Source organism: Pelobates fuscus, chromosome 3 (assembly GCF_036172605.1).
Source record: "Pelobates fuscus isolate aPelFus1 chromosome 3, aPelFus1.pri, whole genome shotgun sequence".
NCBI lineage: Eukaryota > Metazoa > Chordata > Amphibia > Anura > Pelobatidae > Pelobates > Pelobates fuscus.
The window spans coordinates 84,115,746-84,143,294 of record NC_086319.1 but is presented as its reverse complement, the minus strand read 5'-3'; the positions used below and the strand labels follow the sequence as shown (position 1 = coordinate 84,143,294).

The following is a 27,549-nucleotide window of genomic DNA, read 5'->3' as shown; positions in this document are numbered from 1 at the left end:
CATTAGTGATTACAAAATGCATGGCTTCGAACCTCTGCTATTCACACACATATAGGGACAACTTGGCTTTCAAACAGGACTTGTCCATCCTGAATGAGGCCCTGTGGGAGGCGTAGTGTATATAGCTCCTTCTCTCCACACCCCAGCTGCTAACATCAGGAAACAGAAAGTGAAAGCCAGCATGGTTATAATCGACTAGTCAGGGCTGGCAGAGCCGCTCTGCTCGGCAATCTCCAGACCAGTGACGTCTAGACCAGAAGTGACGCCCCATGTCAGGTATCAGCGCCTGTCTCCAGTGCCATGCTACCTGGGTGCACTTCATAACAATGGGCCAGGGGGAGAGCGCCATGGAGGACAACACCATGACTTTTCTCTCGGACGTGTCGGACTTTGAGAGCAGTGCAGGCAGTGATGTAGACCAGGGTGACCTGCCGGCTCCCCAGAGAGGGCAGCACAGCTCGGGGCATCCACTGCCTGGATATGACTCCTCCACCCCCAGTAGGATGCTGGTAAGCCGGGTACCAAGAGCCTGGTATGTGCCAGCCAGCATGCCATGATTGGAGGCTCTGCTGACAGTCACATGGTGCCTGCTCCTGGAATACGAACTATTTGGGGGGGATCAGGGATTACCTTAAAGGTAGACCCTCACCTACTGTAGGACTACAACTCCCAAGAATAAGAGTCTACACACTCCCACATTAGGTTTACAGCAATGTAAGGTACTGGCTTAGAGTTGTGTTTTGGTCTGCACATTTCCTGCACTGACTGCCTGAGAGCTCTGGGAATTGTGTTCCAGCTAAGGCAAACAGGGTGTCCTTTGAACACCATAAATAAATAATTACAATAATGGTGTGCACTATTTTTTGTAATGATTTGTTTATGGTGTTTTGAGGAAGCACTTGAATAAATAGCAGCTTGGTGCACTTGAAATCCCATATTTTAAGACCTTAAAGCGCCTTTTTATACTGTATTCTCTTGCTATTTTAGGGTGCCATTTGGTCTAACTGGTCCCTATAAGCCTGCTATAATTTCTGGATGTACCAGTATAGAAAGCAGTTGACAACTATTAGTAAAAAATGAATAAAAAATAGAATTGCTGGTGTTCCAATAATGAAACCCCAGGGAATGTATTATGTTTTGCCAAAATTTTATAGCATTGGCTCACCTTCCAGTAAATGCCAGACGATGCAACTGTTTGACAGGCACCGAACAGTACCACATGTTTAACAGTAGTTTATATAATGAAAACTAGGAAGGATAATATTTAATCAAAGTGTACTACTTGAAAACGAGAGAAATCTCAATATATCTTTCCTGGTAAAATATTTTATAAATAAATAATTTGCAGTTCAGTTAGTGTCACATGTTGAAAGTAAGCCTTTGTACACTGATTATAAATATTCAGGTATTTTCTGTCATCTGTGACTTTAAATAAGTTGAATGTGTTGGCAAATAGAATAAATATATAGGAAGATTTTCTTGAATTGAGTGTCTGGGTGAGGTATGTTTGACTGTGAACCACCAGCGGTTTTTACAGTTGGACTCCCAGATCTTTTTCAGGTTCTGACAGTCCTGTAGCTATAGAAGTTGTAGTTTAATGAAAGTTGGACATTCTCAGGTTTTGCTTCTTTTCGAAGTGTTCCACAGATGTGGTATAAAACTATATAATAGAATGTATTATTTCATGATCAGGGCTATTCACTAAAGTGAGAAGTGTCTGGAATTAAAGATGAATGTAAATTTAAAGGCCAAACTAACGGAACTGGAAGTTTAGCTGTCATGATGAATTTTTCCAGTTTTTACCTTAAATTTGAAATTTAATACTGTAAGCTTGTTTGGGCAGGGCCCTCTTTACCTAGCGTTTCAGTATGTCAATTATGTTTTGTTAGAATTTAGTTTGTCTTGTTTACCTATTGAACAGCGCTGCAGCATATGTTGGTGCCAGATAATTGTGTAAATTCACCATTAATCCCTGATAAATTTCAATTTAGTGAATAACGCTGTATTGATACCGGAGAAACTGACGGAAGCAAAGCACAGAGAGATGGACACAGGTTTCTTCAGGAAGGAAGAGATTCTTTATTGGATCACCGATCGGGACTCAGAGGGACTAATGTCACCAAAATACAGCCCCGGACAATAGTGCAGGTTCCTTTATATAGGCACATAACTCCTCCCATATTAAGCTCCACCCGCACATTCTCTTGACCAATCAATACAAATAAGAATTAACTTCCTGCTTGACCGCATGGCCTGTCCAGCACAATGGAGGAGGGGAATACTACATCCTGTATTCTTGCTCATGCTCCGTACACTACTGATCGTATCTTGCCTCGTGCAACCAACTGATCGATACGTCAGCATATGCACGTACACATGCCACGTGGTAATCTCGGCCTACTAAATTTATTTTTACCGAGATTCCACCACATTCCCCCCTTTGATGCCTCTTGATATTTCACAATTACTTGAGGCATCACTTAACCTTAGTTTGCATACACCGCAAGTTACCTTGAACCAGACCAGACTTATCTTATGATGTGAATCTTCAACACTCATCTTCCTGCATTGGTTCTCCCTGATCTAGAGCCTTATATTTATAAATTGCCATTATCTGTGCAGCAGCCTTCCTCTCTGCTATATTTTCTATCAGGCTTTGCACAGACCTAACTACTAAGGGTATAAGACACGGCAGGAGTAGACACAACATTAAAATCAGTAGGACTCCACCTACCACTGCCTTAAGCCCTCCAAACCACTCATACCAGCTACCAAACCAACTGCTTGTATTGTACCCTTTCCATACCTGAGTAGGCACATGCGCTAGTTTAACCATATGGCTAGTAAGCTCAGCTATTGCTTGCCCTTCGTCATCTATTTGAAGACAGCAATTGCTCAGGTTAAACTTCCCACATACACCTCCCTCTACTGCCAAAAGGTAATCCAAGGCTAATCTATTTTGGTATACTGCTGTCCTCATCCTGGTATTATGCTTCGCTAGAAGATTGAGCGCTTGTGATGTCTCGTTAGTAATAATCTCAACCACCGCCTGTAATCGTATAATACGGTTGAGCATATAAATAGGGGTTCTATAACCAAAAGTACCATCCTCTGCCCACGTGGCTGGCCGATAATAATCTATAATACGCTGGGGAGGCCATTCATTATCTTCCCAGGCGCCTATCTCTATGGGTCCCCTTTTCTTCCTATGATTCACATCATACACTTTAACACCTAAAGTCTCACCTGTTTCAATAGGTAACAAGAAGAAGGATGGTTTGAGCATACCCAACACACATGCCCCTTCCCAGTCCTGTGGCAACTCCGAATAGGCTTTCTTACCACAGATCCAGTACAAATTTGCTGGGGCTCTCCAGGTAGATGTGATGGATAGGTCAAACCACACATCCTTTAAATTGGCGTATCTAGCAAACGGGTTAGATGGTTCTGAGACATTTGAAGCCGACCACCAAGTTGTATTCCTTGTATCATCATCATAAGCTTTTTGCCCTAGACAAGTTAATTCTCCTACAGAAGTATTATACATCATTCCTTTCCTTGCTATGCAAACATAACCTATGATGGAGGTCTTTAATCTCCACTCAGATTTACCTCTAACACTCATATGATAATCGGCTTGTGTAGATATTAATTGGTCATGCTAATCCATTCTTAAAAGGAATGGTATACTTGATGAGTTTGGGAGGATACCGTATCAGTCTCTATCCCTATAAACAATACTGTCCCAGGATCTAAACCCATCCCATATATTTGAAACCCAAATAAATTACCATACTTGTCTAAGAACTTGTCGGGGTTATTTATAAGTATATGGACTGGATTGCATTCCATAGACTTACAATATGGGCTAGTAGGCAACTTAGTCACTATCATGTCCTTGTCTACTGTCTGTCCCCAAGTTGCCCACCCCACACAAGACCAATATGGGCAAAAGTTATAATCTCTATTTGGGCATCTAGGACTCACATATTTATTTTTACTACTGGGACAAATATATTTATCGTTAGACCCATACGTCCTCTCCCATCTAAGATCCCCACATACATTCCACGGCTTTCTACCACTTGATATCGCCTTACACGCATCAAATAGCAGAACACCCGAAGAATGTACGGATTCTAATACTGTCTTGTTAATTAGGGTCCCCTGAGGATCTCCATTCCTGAGAGTCAACCAAATTGTACGAGGTTGGTACTCCGGACTGAAGCACTTAGGTTCTCCTACTCCTAAATGGCACACACTATATTCTATATTTAGGTATCTACATCTTGATACATCTCCTTTACACTCGTATTGTGAATGCCAAATTAGGGTTTGGGAAATATGGTTACCTGTTCTTGTAGTCTTAATGCATACCTCACAGCTAGGAGTGTCGGTACCTCTACCTTCCTGAATATAAAAATACACATAAATAAACATTATCAAGAACACATCTTTCGTCGTCATCCTCAGTCTTCGTCCGTGCGAAGGCACCTCAGCTTCCAGGATGTAAGGGCTGCAGGGAATGGAGTTCTGCTCGTCTTCACAGGAGTCCCTTCGAGACTTTTCCTGGCTTATACACTATACGTCGGTGAGCTGACAGGCTTTATTATGGCCCTCTCACTCACGTACCAAATCTCTGAAACAATAAAATGTTGTAATCCACAAAGTTCCTCGTCACTCCGACTGAGTCGTGCGTTTTAACCGGATCTTGCAGGGATTCTCTGGATCTGCTGTAACTTGCCAAGAATCAACTGCTGCTGGTTTAACCCTGGAGTGATGTATCCACGGAGTCACTTCGGCTACTTTTATCGCTGTAGGGGTAGACAAAAGAACAACATAAGGACCTCTCCACTTGGGCCCTAGCGGTACATTATTCCACTCTTTAATCCACACTTGGTCTCCTGGGTGGTAACTGAACTGGGGGATAAATATTCACAGGTAATCTATCTTGTACCCATTTCTGTACCTCCTCCATAGTCTTACCCAACTCTACAACCTGCTGCCGGGTAATTCCTTCTCCCAACTGACTCAAATCCCCCCTTAAGTTACCAAGTACGGGAGGTGGTCGCCCATACATGATTTCAAAAGGAGAGAGGCCCATCCTTCTGGTAGGGGTACTGCGGATTCGCAATAGAGCTATGGGTAAGAGAACGTTCCACTTAAGTTGGGTTTCCTGACACATTTTAGCCAACTGATTCTTAATAGTTCTATTCATTCTCTCTACCTTACCAGAACTCTGGGGTCTATATGCCGTATGAAGCCTCCACTTTATACCAAGCATATGAGTCAGTTGTTGTAGGCACTGATGAACAAAAGCTGGACCATTGTCCTATCCTATAGAGCAGGGTAGTCCATATCGGGGTATTATTTCTCGTAGCAGGAATCTCACAACTTCTCCTGCTTTCTCTGTACGAGTAGGACATGCTTCTACCCAGCCTGAATAGGTACACACAATTACCAGCAGGTAACGATGTCCACCCGATTTAGGCATCACTGTATAGTCTATTTGTAAATCGGACATGGGGAGTCCCCCCATAAACTGGACTCCTGGTGGCTTTACTGGTCCTTGCCTTGCATTATTTTTAGCACACGTTACACATCTTCGTACAATGGCCTGAGTCAAGTTGGACAATCTTGGTATGTAGAAATGTTTTCTGAGAGATTCTTCTGTGCTGTCTCTCCCAGAATGTGTCCCGTTGTGATAGTTTTGGACAATTTCTACCGCTAGTGATGCTGGAATGACTATTCTTCCATCTTCTAACTGATACCATTTGTTCTCCAAATACTTTCCAGGTTCAGTGTTTAACCACTCCTCTTCTTGAGCTGTATAAACTGGAGTCCATTGAGACAGTGGAGTTGGTATAAGAACAGCTATATGCCCCACATATTCCTGTCTTCCCGATTCAGCGGCACGCTTAGCTGTACTGTCTGCCATCCGATTTCCTTTAGTTACATCACCATCTCCTCTCAGATGCGCTCGACAATGTATGATACCGACTTCTTTCGGCTCCCACACTGCTTCCAATAGTTGTAGGATTTCAGCTGCATACTTGATTTCTTTGCCTTCTGAATTCAATAGTCCTCTTTCTTTATACAAAGCTCCGTGGGCATGAGTGGTTAAAAACGCATACTTGGAGTCCGTGTAGATGTTCACTCTTAAACCTTCAGCCAATTGTAACGCTCGTGTCAGTGCTATCAATTCTGCCTTTTGTGCTGATGTTCCTTTTGCCAGTGGCCGAGCTTCTATCACCTTGTCAATTGTTGTTACTGCATATCCTGCATAGCGGATCTCTTCTTTCACATAACTACTGCCGTCGGTATAATATTGAACATCGGGGTTCTGGATGGGAAAATCACGAAGATCTGGTCTACTTGAAAATACTTCATCCATTACTTCCAAACAATCATGTTGACTTTCAGTAGGTTGTGGCAAAAGGGTAGCTGGATTTAAGGTGTTTACAGTCTCTAAATGCACTCTTGGGTTTTCACACAACATTGCTTGATACTTGGTCATACGGCTATTACTAAACCAATGATTTCCTTTGTAATCCAACAACGTCTGTACTGCATGTGGGACTCGTACATAAAGTTCTTGACCTAAAGTGAGTTTATCGGCTTCAGCTACCAGCAGGGCGGCTGCAGCTACGGCTCTTAGACAAGGTGGAAGTCCTCTGGCCACTGCATCCAGTTGCTTAGACATGTAGGCAACAGGTCTTTGCCATGATCCCAAGCCATTCTTCTTTGCTCATGTACATACAGGTAGAATGGTCGTGTGTGATCAGGTAGACCTAATGCTGGGGCACTCATCAAAGCCTTCTTCACATCTTCAAATGCCGTTTGCTGTTCTTGAGTCCATAAGAAGGGGTCGTGCTCTGTACCTTTGATAGCTGCATACAGAGGTTTTGCCAGTATCGCGTAGCTGGGAATCCATATCCTACAGAAGCCTGCTGCCCCCAAGAATTCTCGCACTTGTCTTCTATTCTTGGGTATCGGTATTTGGCACACAGCTTCTTTTCTCTCTGGCCCCATAATTCTTTGACCTTCAGAGATATGGAATCCCAGATATTTGACAGTTGGCAGACACAACTGAGCCTTCTTTCTAGACACCTTGTATCCTGCCTTCCAGAGAATGTGTAGTAGATCGTGCGTTGCTTGCTGACATATTTCCTTTGTAACTGCTGCTATCAACAAGTCATCTACATATTGTAACAATACACACTCTCCTGGGATGGACTCGAAATCCAGTAGATCTTGACTTAGAGCTGAACCAAATAGGGTAGGTGAATTTTTAAACCCTTGGGGCAGTCTTGTCCAGGTCATTTGGCGTTTTGAGCCCGTTACAGCGTTTTCCCATTGGAAAGCAAAGATACATTGACTTTCTGCGGCAATTCAGAGGCAAAAGAAGGCATCTTTGAGGTCTAAGACTGTAAAGTAAGTAGCCCCGCCCGGAATTAAAGCAAGCAGGTTATATGGATTGGGTACAACTGGATGTATACTAACAACCGCATCATTGACTGCTCTCAAGTCCTGCACAGGTCGATACTCATCTGTACCGGGCTTTTGAACAGGCAGCAATGGGGTGTTCCAGGGGGAAGTACAGAATTTTAGGATACCGTATGAACTTATCCAGATAAGATTGGATGTCCTTCTTAGCCTTCTGCGGGATGTGATATTGTCTTAGGCTCACTGGATAAACCCCAAGTTTTAGTTCGATTTTAATAGGTGGAATATTGCGGGCCAGTCCTGGTGGGTTGTTCTCTGCCCAAACTCCTGGTATGTTGAATAAGGATTCATCACTCCTAGGGTTTTGGCTAGTCAACGCTGTATAAAGTCGCCACTCTTCTTCCTTTGGTACGGATAATGTCATGATACCTGAAGGTCCATTAAACTTTAAAGATGTTGTTCCATTTGGCAGGAACGTAATCTGCGCTTGTAACTTAGATAGCATATCACGTCCCAGCAATTGGACTGGACATTCACGCATATAAAGGAATTGATGTTTTACTACGTGGCCTCCCAATGTACACAGTCGACTTTTAAGAACCGGTTTTTCAGCACTTCTTCCAGTTGCTCCTATTACAGTAATAGTCCTTCCAGATGGAGGAGCAACTAGATTAGTCACCACTGAATGTTCAGCACCAGTGTCGATCATGAACGCACTCCTTTTTCCCCCTATTGATACATCGACCATAGGCTCCGCTCGACCAAGGGGGATGGAGCCCGGTCGGTATCAATAGTCCTCCATGACCGTGTCAGCCAATCCTACAAAGTCCCTACCTTCTCTATCGCGGGACCTTTGCGCTGCTGGAAAATACCTATCTTCCCTAACACTTCCTCTGTTCCCATTGCTCCCTCTATTACCATTACTCCCTCCGGGGCCTCCTCTACCTCTCGCTCTGCCTCTAAAGTTTCCGTAACCTGCCCTGGGTTGGTCTCTCTCGTACTGCTCTCTTTGTGGACACTCGTTCCTCCAATGCCCTTCTTCCTTGCAATACGCGCACTGATTCCTACTCAAAGGCTCCCTATTCCATCTACTATCGCCTCTATCTAGGCCCCGTCTATCTACGCCTGCGATCGCTACCGCTAACATATCTGCCTTTTTACGCATCTTGCGCTCTTCTTCTTTCTTACTTTCTGTTTCCCTATTCGTATACACTTTATTCGCTACCTCCATTAGTTGGGTGATAGACATACCTGCAAACCCTTCTAGCTTCTGTAGCTTGCGCTTAATATCTCCGTAAGCTTGGCTGACAAAGGCGGAGTTCACCATTCGGGAATTATCTGCGTCTTCCGGATTAAAGGGGGTATACAAGCGGTATGCCTCCAATAATCGGTCATAAAAGACACTGGGCGCTTCATCACTTTTCTGAATCACCTCAACTGTCTTCGACATATTAATGGCTTTCTTTCCTCCGGCTTTCATGCCAGCAATTATAGCGTCTCTATAGGCTCTGAGTTGAACCATATCAGCACCATTTACATTCCAGTCGGGATCGGTGTTAGGATAATGTGTTGCGGCCCATGCTGCTGGATTGGCTTGATTCAAAGCACTGGCTCTATCCTCTAGCGCTTTAATGGCCGCTTGATTAATCCTTGTCCTTTCCTCATTGTTAAACAAAGTCATTAATAACTGCTGGCAATCAGCCCATGTCGGGTTATGTGTCTGAACTATCGAGGTGAACAGATCGGTCATAGCTTGTGGTTTCTCAGTATACGAGGAATTGTGGGTCTTCCAATTCAAGAGATCGGTAGTCGTGAACGGGACATATACGAAGACTGGGTCAGCATGTGCCATTTGACCTGCGGCATCGATATAGGCTGACCCGGGATTCAGACGAAGAGGCATCTGATAATGTTTTAATTGTTGGGTACCGGTCAGTTGTCGGGTTAGTATGGGGCTACGTAGAGGGGCGTCAGTTAGAGGTTCCGGTCGGGGGGTAATAAAGCATGAGGATGTGGGAGCTTGGTTTTGGGAAAAGTTAGTAAATAGAACACTTCGAGCCGAGCTAGAAGAAGCTCGACCGGAAGTCTGAAGTGGCGCCAAATCAGGATATTCAGATCTAATGGGGGTTGGTTCTGGTTCCGGAAGGGGAGATTTAGTACGAGAGGGGGTGGATTCTGTACTGGAGGAGGAAGCGGAAGTGGATGGGGGCAATGGGGGAAGGGGTGCAGGACTTCCTGCATTCGCGTCACTTCCTCTTAAAGGAAAGTAAGGGGGCGGCAAAGGGATCTCGGACTCAGGGGGCGTGTCCAAAATGGGCCTAACGCCAGTCCTAGTGGACAAACAAGTCCTAGCCACCATGAGGCGACATTGCTCCTCGTGGCATGTCTGAATCCATTTTGGTGAGTGAACTTTACGGCCTGTCTCCAACAATCAATATAAGGAAACTGCCCGTAAAGTTCAGGCCTACCTGATACAGCCACGTGTAAGCGCTGTACCAGAGTTGGATCCAAACTGCCACGTGGCGGCCATGCCGCAACCAAAGTAGGCCACTCCCTAGTACACAAAGTGACCAAACGTACAGGAGACATTTTTTTTTTTTTTTAAATTCTTTATTTTATTTGTGCTTAGAATAACAAACACGCTTATGTTGCCACGACAGCAAATATAAGCCGATGGAGTAAACAAGATCAACAATAACATGGCAAGCAGTAACAGCACACATTTTTATAAAAACAAGTCAGGTTAGGTAGGACTGTCTATGAGATTAGTTTAGTCCAGGCTGGCAGTTACGAGAGGCAAAATAGACATTTTGATTAGTATCAGGAGCATTTAAAGATTAATCATAATGTGAGCCTACGAGTATGGTGATGCCCCTAGGCCGAGTAGATGTATAGGCGTCACTATGGTTGGTATGTCAGTTGCCTTGTGCCATGTGTGTCACAGGGGGGTTCGTCAAGAGAGTTAAGTGGCACAAAAGTAAGAAGCGTGATATAGGCTGGTTGCAGGCCTAAGCAGTGTGGGTGGGTCAGCTAGACGGCGTGGTGTGTGTGACATGTGGTTAAATACACAGTGTAATCAACTAAGGCACATCTGGTTTGCGTGGGTTAAAAAAAAAAAAAAAGGAAATCACTAGGCATAACATTGCTAACAAATATCAGGAAGATGCTAGGTCGTCTATGCTTAATAGCTAACAAGAAACAAAAAACAACACAAAAAAATAAATAAATCATGCTAACAAGATATTGCTGGCTATTACTGCATAGTGTTAAATTAGTGGAACATGCTTATGCAGGGTATGTCCGTGGATGGGTAAGTATTCTTAGCTTTAAAACTAGGGACATATCCTGACAATTTAGTTATGAGAGACATATGCACTTGTTAGGTAGATACAGTGAAGATTGGCAGCAGATGGATTCAAAGCAAAACAAAATAAAAATAAAATAAAGTACAAGAGTTCGCCAGATGAACAGTAAGCCAGGAGGAACAGATATCTTTGGGGCAGTCACTGTAAGCCCCCTGCCTTCTCACCCGATCCCCAGTTTGGTCAGAGACTGCTGAGATTTCAGACACCTGGAGGTTAGGCTTATGTTGCTTGGAAGCACATACGGCGAGCCTTCTGCTGGTATCCCCAGATCCGTGCTAGTACTGGAGCCGCCATTTTGTGGAGTTAGGACGTGGTGCTGCGGCCTTGCTTCTTCACCTGCAGGGCCTAGAGGTGTTCTCCGCTCGTGTCTATCGCTGGTAAGAAGCAGTGCTGTCGTGGGGTGCGCCACGCGGCTTGCAGCGTCAGTCCGTGCCTGCAGAGTCTCGCCGCGTTGGGCGGAGAATACAGGTGCCGCCTGGTGGTGAGTGGATCGGGCAGGCTTAGTGGACCCACTCTGCTGTGTGCGAAGGTGAGTGGGATATGTTGTTCTTTCCAGGTCCTCTGGTCTCCCGCTTTTCCCCCTGCTGGAGGCTGCTCTGGGGGCTCGGAGTGGGTAGTGACTAAGGTGGCGCCGGGTGGCCGGGCGTATCCATGCCGCCATTTCCCTCATGACCTGGTGGAGGTGCTGACCCTTGGTGCGGAGTTTTATCCGTAGTTTGGCATAGAGCCGGTCGAAAAACTCCAGGGTGTGCGTAGGTGGTGTGATGAGGGTACCGTTTGTTGCCGGTCGTGTCCGCACCGCCATCATGCGTGGGCCCCCATGGTCCCGCTCGGCTGCAAGTTTGTCAGCTTGTGTGAGTCGCTTTGTGGGGGTGGTCGGCCCCCACGAGGACCGGGATATCCCCCGCCGGTCCAGAGGGGGGGGGTAGCAGGGCAGTGTGTGATTGCCACTTGTGAGAAGGTTCGGGGGATCGGCCGCTTCCCCCAGGCCTCAGGCTCTGTTCTGGTGTAGGCCGCATGGTCGGTTCAGGTGCTTGCGTTGCGTTTGCTTGTCGGACGGGTATCGTTCTGATCCCCGTGTGGTCCTGGTTCCGTTTACAGGCTTTTTGTTTAGCTGCCACCGTTTGGGTGGTTGTTATAGTCGGTTTTATGTCTGCTAGTGCTGGAGCCCACAGAAAGCACCTCCGTCCATTTTGGCTGCCAGGCCCCGCCCCACAGGAGACATTTTAACCCCAAAATCACATGTTTTGAATCCCTTTTTAAAATTCTTCACCATACAACCTAAGGGATCCGGAATCGTTGACTGCGACGCGCCCATACTTATCAATGGAACGTCGTTGACAACAAATACTATGCACACGTACTATTCAACAGTCACACCCGTTTCCTCTGGCAACAGCACCACGTGGTACGGTTACCAAGTGAAACGTACACAATAACACAATAAACACTCAGGGAATTCCCATACGCACACAGCTGTTACACCAGTCACTAGATAATCAATATTATGCCCTTTGGCGAAACTATACAGTCACCCACGCTATAATTCTCTATATATGAATTACCCGTCTATAACACACCCCAGTAACATCGTCTTTTACAAATAGCGGTTACAGTACGGTTAGCATAGGTCAAAGCACAATTTAAGGTCACAATACAATTATTAGTGGTTATGGTGTTAAACATGCAATAGACGACAGTGATTAGTACTTATATACAGTGTCAGTAAATATACAGGGTTATGGTACCGTGCACTATAATACAGCAACACACTATTAACACTCTCGCTAGACGGCTGAGCTCGCGCTATCTAACAAGATATACACTTTACTAAACAATATTTAACACATTTACAATTCCCAACTAAACTATTGGCCAGTACCTTGAATGGACTACCTAAAACTATGTACACCCGTTTTGGTTAGCCACACTGCCCAAGCACCACATATAGCGAGCTAGAGGACCGAATTTACACAGACGCCTCTTAGTCGATTACTATCAAAAATCTAGTGGGTTCCAAATTTACACGCCTTCCCACTTAGCCAAGATAGGTTGAGAGCTAGCGAACCGAATTTACACAGGCGCCGCTTAGTCTCCCGGTCCCTCCGACCTAGCGAACGTAATATACACCCTAGAACGCTAGTCTAGACAAGACACCGGTGTCCGGCTAGGGCTATTTACACCAGAACCCCGCCTGACTAACCAAATCAAACGGTCTGACTAAAGAGCGTTCGATTGAGCGGTGCGCCTTCGCTCCTTCCCTCCGACAGAGGGGGCAGATTCCATACACAAATAACCCCTTATGGGCCTACCGCACAATCGGTATACCCCTAGTGGGTCTGCCGTCTAAAACAGCAGTTGTCTTACCTCCTCGTTCCTGAACCTGAGTTCACACTCATCGACGGGGACACCCCAGCACTTCTTACGTAGAGGCCGATGATCTCCTGGACAACAGACCAGTGGCGCCGAGACGAAGGGAGGTCCACGCAGAAGTTCAGGGGTGCAGCCGTAGAGAACGTGGGCAAAGATAGACCGTCTCACGCCTCTGCCTCTCAGCTACCGTTGAACGATGAGCTTCCCGGCCAATGCACCAAATGATACCGGAGAAACTGACGGAAGCAAAGCACAGAGAGATGGACACAGGTTTCTTCAGGAAGGAAGAGATTCTTTATTGGATCACCGATCGGGACTCAGAGGGACTAATGTCACCAAAATACAGCAAGTTCTGAGCCCCGGACAATAGTGCAGGTTCCTTATATAGGCACATAACTCCTCCCATATTAAGCTCCACCCGCACATTCTCTTGACCAATCAATACAAATAAGTATTAACTTCCTGCTTGACCGCATGGCCTGTCCAGCACAATGGAGGAGGGGAATACTACATCCTGTATTCTTGCACATGCTCCGTACACTACTGATCGTATCTTGCCTCGTGCAACCAACTGATCGATACGTCAGCATATGCACGTACACATGCCACGTGGTAATCTCGGCCTACTAAATTTATTTTTACCGAGATTCCACCACAGTATGTGTCCAAAAATATGTAGACTCCTGTTTGTCCAAAATCTAATTCCAAAGTTGTAATACAGCATCCTCTATGCTGCTTGTCCCTTTTAAATAGGGGTATTTGGGAGGTGCGTGGTTTGTGCAGTATTGCTGCATGTTGAGGGTTCTGTGTGTAGAACCATTTAGAATGAAGGTGACTTTGTGTTCATTATCATTGTGTATGTGTTTAAAGCGACACCGTAAACATCTGGGGCCATTGCATAAATTTCAGGAAAATATGGGATTTACTTACCTGACCCTGTCGCATCTGGGTGCCGCCATCTTCTTCCTACCGGTCCTCTTGCACCAGGAGCCAACATCATTGCTGTACTGTCGTGCATTTGGGACAGCGGGATTTGCCATAGTCACTGCTAATACAGGGCTTGACAAATCCCAGGTCGCCATAGTGACTAGGAATTTTGTCCTGAGATATGTTAGCCTTTTTTTCTCAGAGGCAGTTTGTGTGTGCTGTAGGTGGTTGGCGATGGAGCTGTGGTCGTCCTGCTCTGCTCCCTCGCATTCTGCTTAGTGATACTGGGACCGGAATATGAAGTCACTCTGGCCCCAGCATCCACTCTCCACCCCCCCTAGCCGACCGCCGGCAGGACCCCAGGGAAAGCCGATCCTCTTCTGCTCTCCCAAAAGTAGGAATTACATTTTATTGAAGTAAAACAAATAATAAATTGTGAGTGTGTGAGAGCATGTGTGTGTGTTTAGGTGGCTAGCCCCCCTCTAATCGAATAGAAATGGTGTTTTACTCACCGTTTTCTCCCCCGCTGTTCCAGTCTCCCCGTGGCTGTTCCCGCCCCTCGAAATGCTGCGTCAATTTGCATCTCCTGCCTTTTCTCTGAAAAGGCAGTTTTTTCAATGCTGATACTGCAGGGACAGGCTATAGAGACAAAAACTCTAGTGGTCATGGTGACTATGGTGTCTCTTTAAGAATTTGTATTTTTGTAGTTAAAAATAGCTTTGTAAGTTTGTTTAAAAAAGAAAATTTGTCAAGCCCTGCTGCTAATATCTCTGCAGCCGTCACTAGTAATGACTGGCAAGCTGACCCTTCTAGGCAGCGTTACTCCTACCAGTGTCTAGCAGAGACAAAGTACTGTAGTCCGTAGTTAAAAAAAAAAAAAAAAATTTTTATTAATTCTTTTATTTTTGCAATGACAGAAGTTGTGACATGTTCACTGTATAGAGGCTTGTGCAAAAGCCTGTACATGGTTCAAATATCCGCAGTTTGTACAGAAACAGATAATATACATGGCATGCCATATTTTCGCCTGTGGCGTGGTTGTTGTCTGTCCATGTTTTTTTTTTTGGGGGGTGGGGTTTTGTGATGAATGAATGAGGAAACGTGAAAACATTAAGTAACAATAAGTAACAATAAGGTAGGTCTTTGGAGTGTGGGGTGGGGGGGAGGGAAGGGAGGGGAAACAGGGAGGCCAAGGAAAGTGCGTCAATGTAGTTTTCCCAAGGTTCCCATGACCTGGAGAACGTCTTCATGGAGCCTTGTATTTTCGCAGTCAGTTTGTCCATAAGGTGGCATTCTTTAATGTTGTTGAGTTCCGTGGTTATGGGGGGTGTGGTGGGTCGTAGTCCGTACTTTTTTTATCTTTATGGAATACTCATTTTGCAGGGCTGTGGTGTGTGTTTCAGAGTTTCACTGTCAGTGGATGTCATTGGACCTGTATATAATTATGTACAATTGCAATATGTATGTTGGTGTTCCTGTGTGCTCAACGTTAATCTTTGTGTATGTGAGTTTTGGGTGGCGTGTGTGTAATGTCAGTATGTGTTCACATGCATGTTTCCATGATGGCCAAGTTTATGTGGTGACTGATTATCATGAGAATTGCATTTCACTTCTTTAACGATTAGGCACTGCAGATGCTAATGAAGTGCACTTCTGATGTTCAACCAGCCTTAAAGGAACACTCCATTAAATTTGTATTTTTTTGCAATTCAGTAGATATTTCCCCAATGAAAACATGCATGTGTTGTTTGGTTTTTTTCTCCATTTTTTTTTCTCGGCGGCATATGAAAAAAAAACAGCTTGCAAAACCTGCAGATCTCCTTTCTGCACTAGAGGTGTGTTTAGCCGTAAAATGGAACCATTGCTATATGTACTAAACAACACAGTTTTTGTTGCAGGGCTAAAATAACAGGGACCCTGTAGTGTCCATTTTATAGGGAAATTATTTTATTTCAAAACCATTTTTCCTTCCTTTAATTTGCTACTTGGTTGTCTTTTGAAATCAGCTGCATCTCCATATAGCTTGGCAGATGTAAATATTTACAAATGGCCAAATTGCAACCCAAATGCCCTTCATATGGTTGATCTTATTCCAGTGATACAGAACAGAGGAATTGTGCCTTTAACTCAAAGCCTCACTGATAGTATCCCCAGCCCTCCCTAACTCTACAGTGATCATCAAAACGTTCTTTTTTTTTTTCTTTCTTATAACATGTAAATTTGGTTGTAACTCGACTGAGATTTGGTTAGAATTTCATTGCAGTGAGTCTGAGTGCACCAATGAGATCCATTTGAACCTAGCATAAATCCATTCAGCTCAAGCATTCGCTTGTTGAGTATAGTGAACTACAGAGGAATATTAACAAGTACATGCAGGAAAATTGAGCTGAATGAAAGGAGACAAATTTGAAAAATCAAGTTTGACATTTATTGAAATGTTCCCACTGTGAGCAAAAGAAGAACTAATCAGTTCAGAGTCTTCCACATCACTGCTCACCTCTCTGCCTCCTGCCACATCATCGAGAAGGCATGGCCTCCTTAACTCTGGTCCAGTTCAATGCTCCTCATTGAGGGGACCGAATGCACATGTGTTCTCCACAGGAAAAGATTGTATTCAGTGCTTTCCTATAAGCTTGCGTGTCATGTGACAGTTTTACTTGGTCACTGTAGAGGAAGGTGGGAGCGCCTTTCGTGCCTGTCAGTATGAAATAAGGTGGCATTAACCCTGCAATGTAAACATTGCACTTTCTAAAGCACTGTAGTGTTAAAAGGACAGGGTCACTGTACCCAGAACATTTTATTGAGATGAAGTGGCCTAGGTAATGCCCCTTAAACTTGTATAACAAATGTATATGTAGCGGAGTGGTATTTCATTATCAACAAACACTAACCCATAACACCTTGGATGGAACCACAGCTGTTTTATTGCGTTCCTTCTTAAAGGACCACTATAGGCACCCAGACCACTTCATAAAAAAGAGAGAGAGAGAGAGAGAAATTAAAGGACCACTATAGTGCAAGGGAAACAAACTCATTGGGTGGGGGGGACCTATTAATACTATAGTGCCAGGAAAACGAGTTTGTTTTCCTGGCACTATAGTGGTCCTTTAATTTCTCTCTCTCTCTTTTTTTTTTTTTTTCTTTTCAATAAAGTGGTCTGGGTGTCCTTTAAGAAGGAACTCAATAAAACAGCTGTGGTTCCATCCAAGGTGTTATGGGTTAGTGTTTGTTGATAATGAAATACCACTCCGCTAAATATACATTTGTTATACAAGTTCAAGGTGCATTACCTTTTATTTATTTTTTTCTGGCTGTGTGTAATGAGGTTGTTTAGAATTTGGAGAGAAAAAAACCTAAATTTCTTGGAATGGAAACATTGTTTATCTGTCTCTGTAACTCGCTGGGCTCCAATTGTAATCGCTGTTCTGCGACCTTGGCTGGAAATAGCAGACTCCAAATAGTATGCTGGTATAATTCCTGATTTTTAATTACTAGAAAGTGTAACTGACAATATGCATATTATTGTCTCAATGTTTCATAAATCTTTTAATATACCGTGAATATTACCCTGTCTACAGCTGCATATGGGGTGAGTTAAACCCCTTCATTGCGTTTTTTTAAAGGGGCACTGTCATGCCGAACTTGCCATTCTCCTATTGTTTTCTTTCTCTCTCAGAATCTGTTCTTCTTTTCTTTATTTCTGATCTAGTTTTATTAAAACATAAGACAAAGTAGGGACTAATTTGTCTTATGTATTTTTTCTACTCTTGACTTTCTTTGACCAAAGGAGGAGCTTACATCCAGTGTAGAGAAGGTACTCACCATCTCCTTGACACAGAAAACATATATTTATACATTAGACTTTCAATTGGGTCATGTTAGGAAAATGACAAGTCTTACAAGACACTGGCTGATAACATGCCGGCCAACAGTCTTGAGTCCGGTGGATCGGTCCTGATTACGTTAATTTGGACCATGTAGAGGGCATTACGCTGGTGTGCGTTCATACCAGGCTGACATGCCCCTTCTCTGGGCAGCCGTACCCATTTTCATAACAGGATCATCCATTTTGGGAGTCACCTCTGACACACAACATATTGTTAGCGTAATGCTTGCCATTTGCTTACTGGTTTAGTTTGTCAGATGTCTTTCTTCTAGGTTTAGCTATATTGATCATTTCTCATGGGGCCTCTGTGCCATTGATAAACCCTGACCTTTGCTTATTGCTAAAGTATTGTCTTGAAAACCGCTTTCTGATAATGTGAGTGTAGCTCTTATGCCACTGTATAATATCCTCTTTTTAAAAAGGTTTAGTGTCAAGAATTTGGTGATCTTTGAATATGACTTTGTCAGGCTCATGTTTTGATTGACCGGTATTCTTAAGAGTATTAACAGGGGACAATTACTATTACATTTATATATCTGCAACAATTTAAAATTATAGAATAGGGATATTTGGCAACAAGTAATTCACAAACTGAATATTACAAGAGAAAAGAGGTGAAGAAGAACCTCCTCAAACTTGCTTACAATCTGTGAGCAAGGGGAGGTATAGCCACACTAGATGAATTACAGCATGTCGGAGGGGAGGAGGGATTGATGGATAAGGTACCTGTATCAAAATAAGGGGGGGGGGGGGTTGGTAGGGAGGGGGAAGATGATTTGCTTTACTTAAGAGTTGTGGTTTCAGTCATATGCAGTGGTGTATTCTGCTTATGTGCTGCCCTGGGCATGACAAAACTCAGGGACCCCTCCCCCCCTTCCAAATTTCTCTCCCTGACAGACACACGCCCTCACTGATGCACTGCCATACACTCCCTTACAGATACAGCCATTGTAACACACCCTTTCACTGAAACATTCACAGACCTACACACTCACTCACTTTCCGACACACCGACAGACATGCATACTTTTCCCAACATTTCTCATTTTCGTGAATATCCGGTTTATGGATCAGTAACAACGTGGCAGTATGTTAGTCTGTTTAACCCATCCATCCTACCCCAACTAGGCATCCTAACTAAAATCCCTGTTATGCACACATAGTGACCAGACTGCTGGTATTTTTTCAGTAGTATGATTATTAAAGGGACACTATAGTCACCAAGACCACTTCAGCTCAATAAAGTGGTCTGGGTGCCAGGTCCTTCAGGTTTTAACCCTTCAGATGCAAACATAGCCATTTCAGAGAAACTGCTATGTTTACATTTGGAGTTCCGGACAGCCACTAGAGGCGCATCTGCCACACTGGAGGCATATTATGCCTCCATCGCGCAGAGCATCCTTAGGAAAGCATTGAGAAATGCTTTCCTATGGACACTTTGAATGCGCACGCGGCACTTGCAGCACATGCGCATTCGGCTCCGCTGACGTCGGCGGGGGAGGAGAGGTCACCAGCGCTGGTTTAAGGTAAGCTGCTGAAGGGGTTTTAAATGTTGGCATTTTGTAATGAAGTGCCTATTTACTTTATTATTATTTGCAGATTTCGAAATAAACCGATAATATAAGTGTAACCTTGACCATTGGGTAAAAACTGCAACTTGTTTTGCTGACTTTGTTAGAAGTTTAATTTGGCACTATGAACCCTTCACAAGCCTTCACGTTTTCGCTTATTAATGCTAGGAAAACTTTAGGGTGGTTTAAAAAAATAAAAAAAATAAATATATATATATATAGTATACAATGTTACCCAGCACACACACTCAAAAAATATGAAAAATGCCGGGTGCCTAAAAAGCCATAGCCAAAAAATATTATAATATGTAATAAATGAAGGCTTGCACTCACGGTCTGTAGATAAGTAAAATACTTCTTGTTTATTTCAATTCATTAAAATGTGGTTGCTGCCATCAACGTTTCAGCCACTCCTGTGGCTTTCATCAGGATCAATTCAGCATGATGAATTGTATGCTGAATTGATCCTGATGAAAGCCCCAGGAGTGGCTGAAACGTTGATGGCAGCAACCATATTTTAATGAATTGAAATAAACAAGAAGTATTTTACTTATCTACAGACCGTGAGTGCAAGCCTTCATTTATTACATAATATATATATATATATATATATATATATATATATATATATATATATATATATATATATATATATATATATATATAGTAAGTAGCTTCTAGCCAATGAGCATGCAGCATCTTTACAAAAAAAAAAAAAAAGAAAAAAGTTAATAATAATGTATGTCACATCGGTTCAGTATTAAGTAGGTCTATATCATCTGAATATGTGTAGTCAACGAGTGGGTTTTTGGATGATAATATGCCTTTAGGCAAATGGATAAGACAGTGATCGAAGGAAACAGGAATGTGTAAATCACTGGTTAGGTAATGTAGCCTGACATTCAGTACATCATATCTTGGGGGCACTGTGTGGCATCTCTGAGCCCCCACTTCTTTGCTTGTTAGTGTGGAGATGCTGTAAACGGCTTTCAGCCAATGAGAGCTCTGCATCGTTTGAAAATGTGTGATGAGATTTAGTCCAGCTTCAGCAAAATACTGCATCTCTTCCTCCCCTCCATATTGGATTGAGGGTTAGCTTACTAGAAACCTGTTTTAACCATAGAACTGTTGTGAAGCCTGTGATAGCAGCAGACCTCCACCTGGGGTAATTACTAAAGTTTGAATTGGCACTAGTTCAAAGTATATTTCACAATGTACGCAAAATAACCGAACTGAAAGCAAAGCTGAATTGGAGTATTATTTTTTTTCCCCTCTAATTTATATGAATGCAATCTTTTTATTCATACATTTTTTTTTTTATTATTATTTTTTTTTTTTTTAGAGAAGTCCTATTTTTAAATTTAAGACTGAGCGTTGGATATTTTACTCTGGTAAGGGACATTTTCCTAACTTTTCTGGTATCCGTAACAATTTAGCAATGCTTGGACATCCATTCTTGGCATTTCCATACTTGTTTTCTTAATTTTGCCATTTATACATTGGTTGGACTGTAACCATTCCTCAAGGGGACACTGATCACAAGCTCCCCCCCTCCCTCCTTCACGTGTTGCTATGGAGTTATGCAGTAAACAGCTTTCAGCCAATGAGAGCGCAGCATCTTTTGAAAATGATGATTGGAGATCTAATTAACTCTTTTGAAAAAGGGTTGGTCTCAAGCAGACTGTGATTAGCTTCTCCTAATTTTAAAATCTCCTCTACCGTAACATTGGGATGACAGACAAGGTACTGTAGATAGTCTGTGCTAACAGCAGAACTATAGATTTTACTTTAATGGGAGTAATGGGTTTAATGGGAGTATTGAATGTACATTATACATTTAATTCTAAATGTATTTCATATGTTATTTCTGCACAATTGTATTATTTTTATTAGTTATATGTTGGGACACCTGCCTGACAGCCAATCCTACCGATCTGATTCATATGACTCGGATCGGACAGATTGCAAAACTGGCTGCAGGGGCACTGCCTGGGTTGTCAGAAATACCAAAGAATTTAATTTGCAAACCTTATATTTGACACTGTAACTTTCCAAAACCTCATAAAACCTGTATTTCGGGGTACTGTTGTACTTGCAAGTCATCGCAGAACACAAATGAGTGTTTCAGAGCAGTAAAATTTATAATGGCGAGATCAGTGAAAGTGCAAATTTGACTGGCTACTAAAAAGGCTGGACATACCCCATTTTGAATACCCTGGGTTGTCCATTTTGTAAATTGATATGCCATGATGGAGGTAATTTTTCAATCCTGGGCGGCCATAGAGTCTCAAAGGCAACAGGGCCTAGCAAACCAATCTGGAAATGTCAATATTTAAAAAGTGAAATAGACAAGCCACATATTTGATCCTGTAACTTTCCAAAACCGCATAAAACCTGTACATGGAGATGGTTTTTGTACTAGTGGGACAGTAAAAGGCAACAGTATGATGGGAAACTAGGAAAATAAAAAAAAATGTCCTCCTCTCTCTCCCCTCTCTCTCTCTCTCTCTCGAGAAATGAAAGCCCTATTTCTCCTGAACAATATGATCTATAATTAGTGTGGGTGCACTTAAAGGGATACTATAAGTGCTAGGAACACAAAGCTGTATTTCTGGCACAATCACTACCTCTGTCTCGCCCCTCCCACCACAGTTACTTTCCTATGGGGAAATGGCTGACCCTGTATGTCCTCATTCAGAGAGTGAGGACGTCCAGCGTCAGATACCGGACCAAAGATACAGGAAGTGCCTCCAGTGGCTGTCTGGGAGACAGCGACTAGAGGCAGAATTTAGTGCTGCAATGTAAACATTGCAGTTTCTCTGGAACTGCAGTTTTTAACATTGCAGCACTAAAGGCAATAGGGACACTGCACCCAGACCACTTCAATCAGCTGAAGGCGTCTGGTTGCCCACAGTGTCCCTTTAATATGAAAGAGTTAAATTATGATTGAACAGATCAATCCTATAGTCAAATTTTAAGTTTTTAGTTCAGAACCTGGACATTTGCCAAATTATGTCCAGTTTATCTCATGTGTTAATAATGCATTTTAGTTATTGGCCATTAACCTAGGTGCCATTATTCCTGTGTATTGTAAGTGGGGCTCATAGCTTTATATAATAAGGTTTGATCGTAGGAAACCTATTGATTGATTAATAAGCCATCATTTGTTCCCATAAATATATTTAAAAATATATCTTTCCCGATCTGTCTGGATATGTCAGCAGTATGGTATATTATGTTGCTATACAACATTATTTGATTTGAAGAAGCAATAAATTATGGCCGGTGACACAGAAGAACACAGTTTGCTGTACTCTTATGTTGAAAACCTATTGCATATGCATTTTATGGAAAGGTTGGATATTTGGCTGTGCTTGCCATCTCTTCACACACAATAGATCAAAAACCAGGTTCCTGGTGTTGGCAAATGTAAAACGTTAAAACGCGATATTAAAGAAATATTACACGTAGTATAATGTATTTCTTGGATCCACCACACATTTGTTAGTTCTACTCCCACCAGCTGTAACCAAATGTTGTAGATCTGTTGTATAGGAAATGGCCTCAGCCAATGTGTTGCTAACAGGAATGACCCCTCTGGCTGCGTGGTGTGTAATTACCCTGATATTTAGAATGGAATGTCAAGCACCTAGATTTACAGTATTTTTTTGCATTATGATTCTCAGATAGCAGTGTATTGTTTTAGAACAAAAATTATAACCCAAAGTTAAATGGGCTGTGACTTCCTACATGTTTGTAGGTTCTTATCTGATATGCCAAATTGGAGGCTCATAGTAAGGTCCCGTTCTAATCTTCTGTTGTGCCCTTGCCGACTTGTTTAATTCTTGATTTAGTTACATAAAAGGAGCTGTGGTGTGTTTTTTCTCAGGCCCTTTGGTACTGCTACCGTCTTTGGCTTTAGCTACAGCTTTCATGTTTGAGCTCAACCTAATATCAGGCTGACAAGTTAGCATTAGGCTTCAATATGACTCCATATGCTATGCCAGGGGTAGGCAACATTCAGCACTCCAGATGTTGTGGACTACATCTCCCATAATGCTCTTACACCCATAATGCTGGCAAAGCAGCATGGGAGGTGTAGTCCAAAACATCTGGAGTGTCGAAGGTTGCCGATGTCTTTGCTATGCCATGTCTACCTGAGTCATAAAACATGCAGCTGTCCAGGTCCCATTAATTACCTTCTTTTGAAAAGTATCCACTCCCCCCACATGCACCAATGCATTGAACATCATTCAAGATGCAGACATTAATTCATTGTATTATCATAGGTTTAGGTTTATAGAGAGGACTATAAGCATTTCATATAATGAGGAGGGCACCTATTTGTGGAGTTCCCTTTTTTAGCTCAAAAAGCCATTATTTACAACCTAGATTTGTATGCAGTGTATGACTTTATAGTATGTATCCAGCTTCCAGTCTCTCTTAAACGTAAAAAAGGGATTATTGGTTTGTCTGTGTGTGCCAGTGACACTGGTTATCCACATGGGTTTATTGAGCATATTAATATCATTGCTTTTTACAAAAAGGTAGCCTTAGAAGTGAAAATAAAATGGTGTACTGTAGTTTGCTTCTTTCAAGTTCTATCTTCAGCTAAGTCCCCGACATTTTACCAAAAGTATACAGTTTAAAGATGAATATGTAAATCTCTATATATTTGTGTAAATCTGCATATATGTACACATTTTGCATGTGCGTGTGTAAATTTTAATGAACTAAAATAAAGAACAGTATCAGCGCTTAGTTAATATACCCCTATATTACACATAGGGATCAACTGTAAAAATATATAAAACAGAAGAGTTCCGATTCTAGTCTTAATGTGGGTGCTTTCAAATGTCCGTAGGGATTTGATAGTTGTACCAGTAAACTTTGTCTTTATATGTATCCAACCTTCAATAAAGAAGATACTGACATAGCGTAATATAGTTACAATATTTTATTTCCCATACGAAAAACCCCCCATAAGAAGAACTCTTACAGTATAAAATGGTGAAACTTATTTCTAAGGTTCACAATGAACATTTAGTGATGCAGAGTATTAGTTGGTGGATAGATGGTTACCGCTCCGTTGATGTTCAATTCTAGACCGGTCCTGTGCACACGGATCAGTCCTCACGGAAACGCCAACCAACCGGTACTGCTGCAAACACTCCAAATTTTAAAAATCCCGCCAGAAACACGATCTACGCGTTTCGCTCGTTCCAACAAGCTTTCTCAAGATACAGTGTTCTGGGGGATTGTGGTTCCATATAAACGTCATTCAATAAAAAAAAATCATTCAATTAAAAATCAAGAAATTAGTCTAATACATCTAAATCTTCTATATATCCCTGTGTTCTGCAATTATTGATGCTTCTTCATAGCAGCTTATAATTAACCAGTTCAACTTTACAGTTGATCCCTATGTGTAATATAGGGGTATATTAACTAAGCGCTGATACTGTTCTTTATTTTATTTGTGTCATATATGATGTTTTAAAACTTGGGAAGGTTTTTAAAGTATTAAGCAGCTTTATGTATTAATTTTTTCTTGTGGATGAATTTTATTTGAAGCATTGGCTGAGAAAATCCACTACACTACTGACATTTTGTGGTCTCTATAAACTTGCTTTTTTTAAATTTTAATGAAGTTGCACAGTTAAATGGGTGTAATCATTGATATAGTCCATATCCTAATTTGATGAACATGATCCTAGTTTTAACACTCCAACATACCCACAGTCAGATGTTGCACGACACTTTTATACTGGTTAGAACACAATTTTTTTTCCCCCTACAATCAAAGTTCATATTATTGTGCAAGAACTTCTTAATTAGCATTTTATGCCTCAAAATTAATTGGTCTCATTTCTTTTAGCCTACACAAGATATAATTGACCTGACTAATATCTGCAGTGGAAATGAAGAGACTGAATCCGAATCGGACACGAGCATAATTGATTTGACTGGAATTGATGACTCTGTAGAGTCATTCTCACATAGCCCACCTCCCTACATTAAGAATTTCATATCTCCGCAGTGGATAAAGCCAGAGTCCAAATTTATTAACTCTGATCTCCCCGAAGACAGATTATCCATTTCCGATAGCAGCGAGGAGGCATGCTGGTCATGTCCTAACCTCTCTCCAGGGGCCAAATCATTTAACTGTGAAGACAGGAGCAATACAGGGAGCAGCACAACAGCTAATAATAGTGACATGGGCTCTCTCGAAAATGTTTTTGGCGACTTGTTTCAGCAAAATCGCTCTTCTATGGGAAAACAAGATGACCGTATTATTTATCAAGTGAACTCGCACAATTTCTTAGAAAACCCATCTGTCCTACATGAAACAAATACTCCACATCCTGCGCCCTCCCATAATGACCTCATTAACCCACGCATTTCTGAGGCTCGTTCAGTTCTGGATTCCAGTCCGTTTCTCTTAGCAGGCTCTACATCTTCATTACCAGCAGCACATGTTGCCGAAAATCAAATCTCTGCTTTTGTTCAAGATACAACAAGTAGACCAACGACCGTAAACAAGGCCTGGCTGTACAAACTCCGATACTATAAACCACCTGTCCACCATTTCCTCTCCCAGCAGATAAAACAAGATGAAAGAGGCAAACAGGTAAATTCTGAAAGTATTTTATTTTTCATCATTTTGCATACAATGTGTTTTCTCTTACATTGAACAGGTTCTACTTTAAGTATAATAGAAAATATATATATAATTTGTCATCAAGATAAATGATTAATTGCTTTGGGAGCTGTTATTGTCTCATTTAAAGGGACACTATAGTCACCTGAACAACTTTAGCTTAATGAAGCAGTTTTGGTGTATAGAACATGCCCCTGCAGCCTCACTGCTCAATCCTCTGCCATTTAGGAGTTAAATCCCTTTGTTTATGAACCCTAGTCACACCTCCCTGCATGTGACTTGCACAGCCTTCCATAAACACTTCCTGTAAAGAGAGCCCTGTGGCGAAACCAACCTCGCCACTGGGCCCTGGAGAAGCCTGTTTGCTAGCCTCCTACCTACTGACTATGGCCCCTGGGTTATTTGGGGCATATTGTACTGTATATTGCTGCTACTGGCCCTTTTAACAGCATCTATGGACACATTGGGACTTTTGGGACTACTGTCCCTTTAAGACTGTGAAGCATATTCTAGTGTACTGCCTGTAATATTATATATGTATTTATATATGTGTTAAGTTTATCCTGGGTGATTTGTATGCAGCATTCATCTGATTGTTCGGTAGAATCACTCCATTCAGTATATTGAGTGAAACTACCGAACAACCAGACCACCCAGGAATGAGTGTGCCTCCAATTACCGTTTGCAACAATGTTGCAAACGGGTAATTGGCAATCAGTGCAGTGTGGTCTGCGTCCTCTTGCCTAGTCGAGTGTCCGATTTCAGTTCCAGACACTCGACGGCAAAACACCGCTGTTCGGTAGTTTAAGATGGTAGTTTAAGATGGTAGTTTAAATCGGGCACTCGACTAGGCAAGCACCGCTGAGACCTCCAGACTTCCAGGATTTCGTGGGGAAAATACCGAACGGCCCGCCGTTCGGTAGAAAGAAACTCACGAACTAGGGGATTCATGCGAATTCCCCTTAGTCTCTCTAACACCAGTAATTCGTCTGTTTCATTCCCTTTTCTGTGACCGACCGCAGGGCCAAAATGCATGGAACTGTTTTCGGATACTTTACCCATGCGGTCGGTCAAATCTTTGGAACCCCATATCTCCCGAACTGTTCATCCGAATGACTTGAATTTTGGATATGTTTCCCCCCTGAATAAGGGCTATCCAGCGATGCTGGATTTAAAGGTGTACCCCCTGTTTTTGGGGTACATCCAGAACTTGGCTGGAAAAGTGTACCGGATAATTGGGTTTAATGTTATCTGAGGGGAGGGGATGTGTGGGCTGAACCATGTATGTGATTGGTCAATTTCATCCTCCCCCTGGGAGTG

General features: G+C 42.5%; 1 protein-coding gene across 1 annotated transcript in view; it reads left to right on the top strand.

Annotated features, from left to right (window-relative positions):
* Positions 1–237: 237 nt before the first annotated feature.
* The window catches only part of SIMC1 (SUMO interacting motifs containing 1), a 49,675-nt gene continuing 22,363 nt past the window's right edge, over positions 238–27,549 (top strand). The window contains exons 1-2 of the mRNA XM_063447324.1: positions 238–509; positions 25,447–26,199. Coding sequence (XP_063303394.1) covers positions 270–509; positions 25,447–26,199 — 993 coding nt within the window. The 5' untranslated portion in view covers positions 238–269. The remainder of the gene's footprint in view (positions 510–25,446; positions 26,200–27,549) is intronic.